This window comes from Tenrec ecaudatus, chromosome 7 (genome assembly GCF_050624435.1).
Source record: "Tenrec ecaudatus isolate mTenEca1 chromosome 7, mTenEca1.hap1, whole genome shotgun sequence".
NCBI classification, from domain to species: Eukaryota; Metazoa; Chordata; class Mammalia; order Afrosoricida; family Tenrecidae; genus Tenrec; species Tenrec ecaudatus.
This window is the reverse complement of record NC_134536.1, coordinates 37213103-37222516: the sequence shown is the minus strand read 5'-3', so window position 1 is coordinate 37222516 and position 9414 is coordinate 37213103. Positions and strand designations below refer to the sequence as shown.

Below are 9414 nucleotides of genomic sequence, written 5' to 3'. Positions count from 1 at the left end.
GATATACCATTGTCATTTCATGTTAGAGAACATTAGCAATCACTCCACCCCCACTCGGCAACTCTTCATCTCTATTAATTGTTCAAACTAAAATTTTTCCATTAATGTTTGGAAGCTTATTGTTTTGTGTGTGTGTGTGTGCATGTCTTCATGCAGCTCATACTTCATTCTTTCATACCATTGGCTCTTGTCATACACTGTCTCCTTGAACAGTTGAATGGCAACCAGTTCTCTCAGTGCAGTGACTGTATATTCATGTTTTATTGATGCTTCCTGCACCATTCAATACTTTTCTAGAATCCTTCAACATGGAAGCTCAAGGTTTGAACTTTTTTCCTTAGAAATGCTTCCTTTTTCAGATTCTAAGGCTCTCTTTGCACATGCCAACATAGCACTTCACATTGTCTTTCTGAGTTGCCCTTTGTAACCTCTGTTCCTCTCCTTTGCATCGCCATTTCTCCCATTCCCTTGAGTTCCTCTCCATTTGTGACCTCGTTTCAGATATCATACTGCTCCCTGCAATATCATACTGTTCCCCAAGTCCCCTGTTTGCCACTCATAGCCACTAGGCCAGGGTAAAGTTCAAAACCTCTTTGTTGAAGCTGTCTCCAAGTTAGCCAGGTCCCAGATAAGCATGCTGTGCAGTCACTTTGGGGGACCATATTGTGTTTGGACTGGAAGTAGACCTCCAGGCTCTTCTTTCTGATCTTTCTTAAACTAAAAGCTCTCGAAAACTGGTCCATCATGTGCATCCCTGTTAGTATTTGCAATACTGGTGATGTGGTGCTTAGCATTATGTCTCAAACAGCCTGCAAGCTCTGCATCCTGCCTCCCTCTCCTGCATCATCTCCCTGCTGTCTTCATGGATAAGAGCCAACATAAATCAAATTCCTAAAATGGGAAGATTAATCCAATTTTGAGCTTCTCACTTCTCAATTATGTCTGACACAAACCATGTATGGGGCATTTTCTTCCCCTGCCACTAGTAACCCAGAGCTAGGTCAGAGCTTGCAAGTCGAAAGGATGTGGTCTTTCAGATTTCCAAGTTGGCATACAATAGCTACAAACTCAATAGTCTACACGGCATTCTAATTTCTGATATGTTAACTGCACATATTAATTTTTCCTCACTTATTACCCCTTCAGGGTGTCAGCCATATACCCAAGAGCCGCTCCATTGGTCCTTCACTTTTATTTGCTAGCTCCCACTTCTGTGGCCTTGATTACTGGGATGACTCAGATCGCACAGATTACAATTTTATAGATTACAGCACAAGGATGTAAATTAGGATCCTCATGAGGAAGAGATGCATGCTTGGGGTCTGGAGGGGTGCTCAATGCAGATCCTATCGCCTTATTGAGGGCTGGTCACTCTCCCTTTGCCAGCCAGGAAGCTCTTACAGCCTCTGTGCTCAGTCTTTATTGGCCTCAATCATGATTGAGGCTGATTGAGGCCCGCTGCATATGGATGGTAAGTGAACTCATGATGTCTGGGGTTAGTTGATATCAGCTACCAGGTGACCTTGCTGGTCTGGTCGGGCCCCAATCATTGGCACTAACCTTCAAGTGTGGCCTAGTTAACCACCTGTTGCATTGCGTCTGTTGCAGCTCATAGATTTTCCTTGGTTGTAATCACCCTGAAAGTATATTGCCACATATTTCTCCCATGAAGGTTGATGGGTTTTAATCACTTTCAGTTAACAGCTAAGCACTGAACCACGGAGTCATTGGCTCTCCTTCAGGTCACAAAGTGAACTTATAGGGAACAGAATGAGCCCAGAGGGTTGCCAGTGGTGTGCATCTCAATGAACACAGAGCGCCACCTCTCTCCCATGGGCAGCTGGGGGTGGGTTGGGTGAGCACCACCTTCCAGAGAGCAGCTGAGCATTGCCACTCGCCTCCTCTATTATTCAGGACATCCCTGAGTTTAGAGTTCTCTTTTCCGGAGACAAGGGCAAGATCGCACTGTTTGAGGTACAGTTGCATAGTCTGTCGTACTTTCTGTGTCCCCGACCAATTGTCTTTCATTCAGCATTGCAAATATGCTACCAACACCAAGGGTCTGGGTGGTTTCTACCATCCTTTTGGCCTGGGTAGCTTCCCTGCCTTCTTCACCTGCCTAACACCTGTCTGTTATTCCTTCTGATTTAGGTCAATGGTCACCTCTTCATGGAACTTCCCCCTGAAACAATCATCAGGAAGGACGCCCTGTGGGACCCTGGAGCAGAATCACATGGCATGTTCCTTTCCTTCACGGGTACTCAATCCCGTTTTTGTGTAGACACGCTTTCTTGTGAAATTATTGGATCAGTCCCGATGAGGGGGACTTCAAAAAAGTATGTGGAAAACTCCCGTTTTTTTTTTCATTCTATTTCCCATGAATCTTCTGAACCAAATCACTCTAATCCCTGTCAAGATTCCCTTCTAGGAAAAACGATGACCCAAGTTTTCACCACGCGGTTGTGATGAATAGCGGCTCTTGTGCGGATCAAGCCAGGGACCAACGGACATGGGGACCCCATCCTCCCTTGGCTCTCAGCTTTTCCTTTCTGATGGTCTAAGAAACAGGCAGTGTGACTTGATCCAGGGCAGTGATTAAAAAAAAACCCAAAAAACCTTCTATAACGAGTGGGCTTCTCAGGAATGTTGGCCCAATGTAACTTACAGCACGTTATCTATTTAAATTTCAACTAGTCAATTCCCCAACTCTATTCATATTCATGAAAATGTCCAGGAGTAGAAGAATGTGAGCTTTGTTCTTAGTAAAATCCCCACTGGATAAGACAGGGTCCCTGCCTTGACAAATGTAAACTTCCCCAAACTGTTTATTCTTCCTCAGACCCTATGTCTATCTTCCCACCAAAGACCAAGGAGGAGAATAAAATGCTGCATACTATCCAAAGGAGAGCATTTCACCTTGGCATCTCCAATTCAGAAGTTCGGAAGTAAAAATAAACATGAGACTTCAAATTGAGAATGTCTGGGAATTCTTATTTTTCCCAAAAGTATTTGGATGGAAAATCAGAGAAACTGATATGGCACTTATAAAATAATAAGGATCCCAGCCAACTATAAAATATGTCTCGTAAACATTACAGACATTTCATCCAATGGACAAATTCCAAGAATCAGGAAGGAAATACTCCAACCATAATATTTATTGACGAGGTGAACTGGTCTGGGTGAAGACATTATTTACAAGGGAAAGAGAGCTCAAACACAGGACAGAAAATGTAACACATTGAATTGATGCCCCTGGCAATATCAGAACCTGAATCACGTGCCTGTTCCGTTGCGTGTATAGATCCCACAGAGATCCCACAGAGAAACGTCATTTCATACAGTTTATTAATGTGATCCAGGCACATTCAGCTTGAAAGGTAAGGAAAGGACACAAAACAAAGGTTGGCTGAACTACACAAAGACAGCAAAGAAAGGGACGCGATTGTTAAACGGTGGCAACTTTATTAGGAAAAGTTAGTTTATTGACTAGTAGAAAAATAAATCTACAAGGACAACCATGTCTCAGATTGAGCCCAGGCATACCCCTCCCAAAGAAAAGCGACACCCATGTGAGTGAGGGAAGCGCCCCAGAGCTCACCCCTCCCTGTACTGCCCACAGCCCGACCTTCGACGAGGAGCCTATGAAGGAATTCTCACGGCAAGAGTGTGCAGCCAGCTCCATGTTCTCCTCTGCCTGCAGCCAGCACATACCAGGGCCTCTTGCTGTGGAGGTAGGGCAAGGCTCAAGAAACACAATTCACCCGACCAGTAGAGAGCCAGGAGAGAAGAGAGCAGTCCTTGAGACGGGTACAGGTACTGAGGAGCCCGGACTGGGCACCGGTAAGAAAGCGCTGTGGTCAAGGGGTCTGCGGTGACTCACAGCAGAGGACAGAAGGGATAATGCTCAAAGATGAAGATGGACTCATGTTCGATGGAAATCACACGCGAAGCCCAATAAAGAGGAACATGGGAACGTGGGGTACTTCCTCTTCTGTTTTTAGGATTAAAGCATTTGTTAAAAGGAATTACGTGCCCAAATGTAAAAGTCAAGTCAAAACTGAGCATTTTAAAAGACTGGAACGGGGGTCCCTGGCTAAGACCCATGAGAGAGGGTGGTGGTTGGACCACGGGCACTTCTGCAGGAGAAGCGCCTGACATGCTGCTTCCACAGAGGCTCCAGCTATGAAAAGCCGATGGGTGGTTCTCATGTGTCATGTGGGGTGATTGTACTTTGAAATAGACTTGGTAACAACTGAACAGATGAACAGTGAGGATGTCTTCAGAAGTTAATATTTGATGGAGAGTTATAATAGTAAAAAGAAGGTCAGGTCCATTGTCAAAGCCTGTTGCGAATACAAGGACAGATGGGTTGTTGGCAGGTGCCACCGAGGACTATGCCACACAGAAGGCAGAACTGCCGCATCCTGAGCCATCTGCACAACCGGTCCCATGCTTGAGCCCACTGCTGCAACCACGGTGTCACTCTCTTTCTCTGAGGGTCCCCTTTCCCAAACATGTTACTGTTTTCCAGGTTGCTCTTGGTAACCTGGCCGATAGCATGTAAAACATACGGATTATCATGCAAGGGAAATAAATCCGTTGAATTAGAGTGGAATATAAAAGGAATTGAATTTTTTTCACTTCCATTCCACTTGGTTATTTTGTCTTTTAAAGAAATGCTTCATCAGGGCACTTTGGAGTTAGTTGGACCATCTGTACATTACAGCAAATCTTTGTGAAGGGAAGAAGAGGCATGATTAATATCTCTGGGGTGAACAGGAGGGGGGGACAGAGAGGTGTGAAAGGCAAGTGTCCCCACTCTGCATGCCCACAGTGGACACCACCAGTAGCCTGCACTTTCAATGAGAGCTTCAGATCACAGAAAATAGCGTCACCAAGTATCGCCAGGTTATGACCACACACGACTGCTACTCAGCATGCCACTGAGCACCAGAGAGCACACGAGTGTCGCCACAGAGACACAGCCACGCAGAGAGGAGGACGCCGGAGCTTTACACACCAAAGGCTCCGCTTTGTAGGGCCTGGTTGTCTCTGGGGGTAACGCCGTCATCCCTTGAATCTGAAAATTAAAGAGGAGATAACACAAGTGAGTGAGTGGCACTGCTGAGACGGTAGGAGGCAATGGAGGCCGGGGGCCATGTGGTTGCTGAAGAAGTCAAACTTCAACACCGTCAGCGAGCAGAGTCCGTTGTCAAAGGAAAGAACTACAGAAGAGGTTTCCCTGCATTGGGAACTTCTCAATCATTCCTAGTCCTGCTCCCGGCCAACACTGCTGGCCTTGGATGCCACCCGGTGAATTCTGAATCACAGAACCCCTTGAGACACAGAACTTCCCCACAGGGTTTTCCAGGCTGGAGTTGTTATTGGGAGTCATAGTGATGCAGTAGTTCTGTGTTAGGCTGTGATTTCTGTGTTAGGCAGTTTGAAACCACCAGCAGCTCCTCCGGTGAAAGACTAGACTTTCGACTCTCCTAAACCACTGGTTCTCAACATTCCTAATGCCACGGCCCTTTAATACAGCTCCTCATGTTGTGGTGGCCCTCAATCAGAAAATTATTTTCATTGCTACTTCATAACTATAATGTGGCTACTGTTATGAATCAGGCAGCCCTGTGAAAGGGTTGTTCAACACCTCCCCACCCAAAGGTGTCAAGACCCACAGGTTGTAAACCACTGTTTAGTTATTGTCTCAGCAACCCACAGGGGTCACTATGAGTCAATATTGGCTCAATGGCAGTGAAATTGGTTTCTTTCTTTCTTTCTTTCTTTCTTTCTTTCTTTCTTTCTTTCTTTCTTTCTTTCTTTCTTTCTTTCTCTTTCTTTCATCGTTATAGAACAGAAAGAGGCATAAGGAGTTACAGTGTCTAAAGCCAGACCCTTCTCTATTGGGTCACTGTGGGGTGGATTTCACTCAATGGCAGTGAGGTTTGAGTATCTTTATAGGTGCAGACCGGCAGGTCTCTCTCCGGATTTTTTGTTAGTAGCTGAGTCTTGAAGGACCAGTCCCTGGAGAAGGACATCATGCTTGGTAAAGTGGAGGGGCAATGAAAAAGAGGAAAGGCCTTGACAAGATGGATCAACCCAGTGGCTGCAACAATGGGAACCGTGGTGAGGATGGTATAGGGCTGTGTGGTGTTTCATTCTGTTGTGCATGGGGTCGCTATGGGTCTGAACAGACTCAAGGGCACCTAACAACAAGAACAGTAGAACAGTAGTTGAGTACTTGATACTGCTCAACCATTGAAGCCCAGCATTATTTCTTAAATAAGTCATCCTATTCAAAAGGAGAGGAATCAGGAGTTTCTAATCAACCCAAGTAATCAATGGCCAAGTGAATCGCCAGACATACCAAATCACACCAAACCTTCAGATTTATGGATGTGTTCCTTGGACTCTCCTATTGTGGACTCAGGGGAAAGGTGGCATGTAGCCTCTCACGGATTATAGTACGCAGAGCTTACCGACCACTCAGCATTGTCCGTCTTGGAACACCTCACGTTCACTGGCAGGCCAAGGACCAGCTTATTGAAGGAGAGGCCTTCTTTTTTAGTCCATTTAAACTTGTTCATTGCATCCATGAAAGAAAGGTTTTTGTATTGCTTGGGGCTTTTGATAATGAAAGGCCAGGTCCTGAAATTAAAACAGAGTCATCATTAGTCACAGTCAGAACGAAAGCACTATGCTTCCCTTGCTCTGAAAATAAATGGTTTGAAGGAGCGCTTGTGGCAAAGCATTTACATGTTAAGCTGCTAACTGCAAGGTTGGCAGTTTGAAACCACGAGACATTGTACAGGAGAAAGGACTTTCTACTCCCGTAAAGACTTATGGCCTTAGGAACCCACAGGGGCAATTCTACTCTGTCCTACAAGGTCACTATGAGTTGACATCAACTAAATAGCAGTGAGATTTTTTTGGTCATTTTTATATACATATTGATAAATTTACTAGCAATTGCAAAAGGAAATACATGCAAAATAAGAGGTCTTTGAAAAATAGACTATTCCTGGTTTTAATAACAGATTTTATCATGGCTAATGGTCTGCACCAACTTTGCTAGGCTACGGTGCATAATGATATCTACATGTAATTAGCATTTACAATTTGTTAATCAATTATGGCAGATGTACTTAGGTTAAATGTAATACCTAATCATTTGATCTCCCTTTTGACCTATTTTAAAGTTGTTTCAGCTTTTCATATTTTCTGCTGTCTTTTTGATTTAGGTTTTTTGAGGTTTCATTTAGTCAATATTATTGGATTTGGGTTGTTTGCCTTTGTTCACCTCTGGCTTCTGTCTTGTCTCGTTTTCTGTAAATGAAATTCTGGATAAGTAGCTCTATAGAGACAGTAACTGGACTGGTAACTGCCTATGGGACTGGCAGGGAGGATGCAGGAAATGGGGAGTTAAAACAATGAGCACAAGGTGAAACAGACTGGTGATGACAGCACAAAAGTTCTCCATGTGACTGAACAATTAAATAGTGTGATATATGAAGATTGTGTCGATAATTTTTTTTAATTTACAAATTGTTGATTTTAAGTAGAGGAGCCCTGGTAACACATTGGTTAAAGCACTTGGCTACCAAAAAGTGGGCAATTTGAACCCCTCAGCCATTCTGTGGGAGAAAGATGTGGCAATTTGTTTCCATACATATTACAGCCTTAAAAATCCATAGGACAGCCGTACAACCCTACATTGTATCTGTGAGTTCTAACTGACTTTAAGAATGATGCCTTTGGTTTTTGCTTTAAGGATATTAGCCATATGGTGATAATTTCCTTATAAATCAACCCTCATTCATGTGGATCAGCCTAAGTCAATCAGCCTAAAACCTTAAGACCGAAAGAAGTTCCCAAGAGGAGAATTCTGCCTCAACTTTATAGGGCAGACATCCTGCCAGAGGCTGGCCCACACATTTAAGACTTCAGACTACCAGTTTCCATCCTTCTCCTTGACCTAAGAAGTTGAGGCTTGGAATATATATATATATTAGTATTATTGCATATATTCTTAAAGGCATTTTAAGATCTAACTTCAAGTACAATGCTCTCTTTGATAGGACAATGTCTATCTACATACAGGGAAATCTTATCAATACAACTGCTATTCAAATTTATGGACAGACCACTAAATCTGGTGATGAAGAAATTGAAGAATCCAACCACTGCCTTCAGTCTAACATTGATCAAACATACAATCAAGATGTATTGATAATTATTGGCTATTGGAATACAAAAGTTGGAAACAATGAGGAAGGAACAGTAGTTGGAAATTGTGATTTTGAGGATAGAAATGAGGCTTTCAGGAGATCCCAGATCTGGAGCTGGTATATCCCATGATAGAATTTTGCAAAACCAACGACTTGTTCATAATAAGTATCTTTTTCCAACCGAACAAAAGGCAATAATACATGCAGATTTCTCCAGATGGAATACACAGAATCAAATTGACAACATCTGTGGAAAGAGATGATAGAGAAGCTCAGTATTAGCCACTAAAACCAGGCCAGAGGCCAACTGGGGAAGAGACCATCAATTGATCATATGTAAGTTCAGATTTGAGTTGAAGAAAAAGAAAACAAGTCTACAAGAACCAAAGTACTACCTGGAATCTATCTCACCCCAATTTGGAGAGCATCTCAAGGGCGGATTTGATGCATTAAACGCTAATGATAGAAGACCCCGTGAGCCGTGGGAGGACGTCCAGACCGCACACAAGAAGAAAGCAAAATTTCATTAACAATACAAGAAAGAAAGAAAATATCCAAGTGGATGCATAAGAAATTCTGAAAGTGTTTTTAATTGTAGAGAAGCTAAAGCAAATGGAAGAAAAGATGAAGGCAAAGAGCCAAATCGAAAATTTCAAAAGGCAGCTCTAGAAGACAAAGAATGATATTAGAATGGAATGTGCAAGGACCTAGTTACAAAACCAAAAATGAAAAGCAGACTCAGCATATCTTAAACTGAAAGAACAAAAGATAAAAAGTCAAGCCTTGAGTTGCAATAGTAAAAAATTCTATGGGTAAAATGTTGAATTCTGAAGGAAGCGTCAAAAGAAGGAGAAAAGAATAAAGATTTGCTATACCAACAAGAATTAGACAACTTTCAACCACTTCGTGAAATGAACAAAACAAGAACAACATAATAGATCGTACTGAAGGAAGAAACCCAATCTTCACTGAAAACATTAGCCCAAACTAACGCTCTAGGTATTGCTGGGCTGCCGATGAAATGTTCCATCAAGCTTACAAGCACTAGAAGCACTCGGCCATCTCTGCCAGGAAATTTGGAAGACAGCTTCGTAGCCAACTGATTGGAAGAGATTCATATTTATACCCTTTCCAAAGAAAGTTGACCCACAGAATGCTCAAATTATAGGACAATATCATT

At 43.0% G+C, this 9414-nt stretch overlaps 1 protein-coding gene across 1 annotated transcript in view; it reads right to left on the bottom strand.

The window, feature by feature from the left end:
• Window positions 1-3207: 3207 nt before the first annotated feature.
• MOXD1 (monooxygenase DBH like 1) overlaps window positions 3208-9414 on the bottom strand; it is a 133785-nt gene continuing 127578 nt past the window's right edge. Inside the window, exons 11-12 of the mRNA XM_075553930.1 lie at window positions 6486-6654; window positions 3208-5083 (exon numbers count right to left, since the gene is read on the bottom strand). Of these exons, the coding sequence (XP_075410045.1) occupies window positions 4913-5083; window positions 6486-6654 (340 nt within the window). The 3' untranslated portion in view covers window positions 3208-4912. The remainder of the gene's footprint in view (window positions 5084-6485; window positions 6655-9414) is intronic.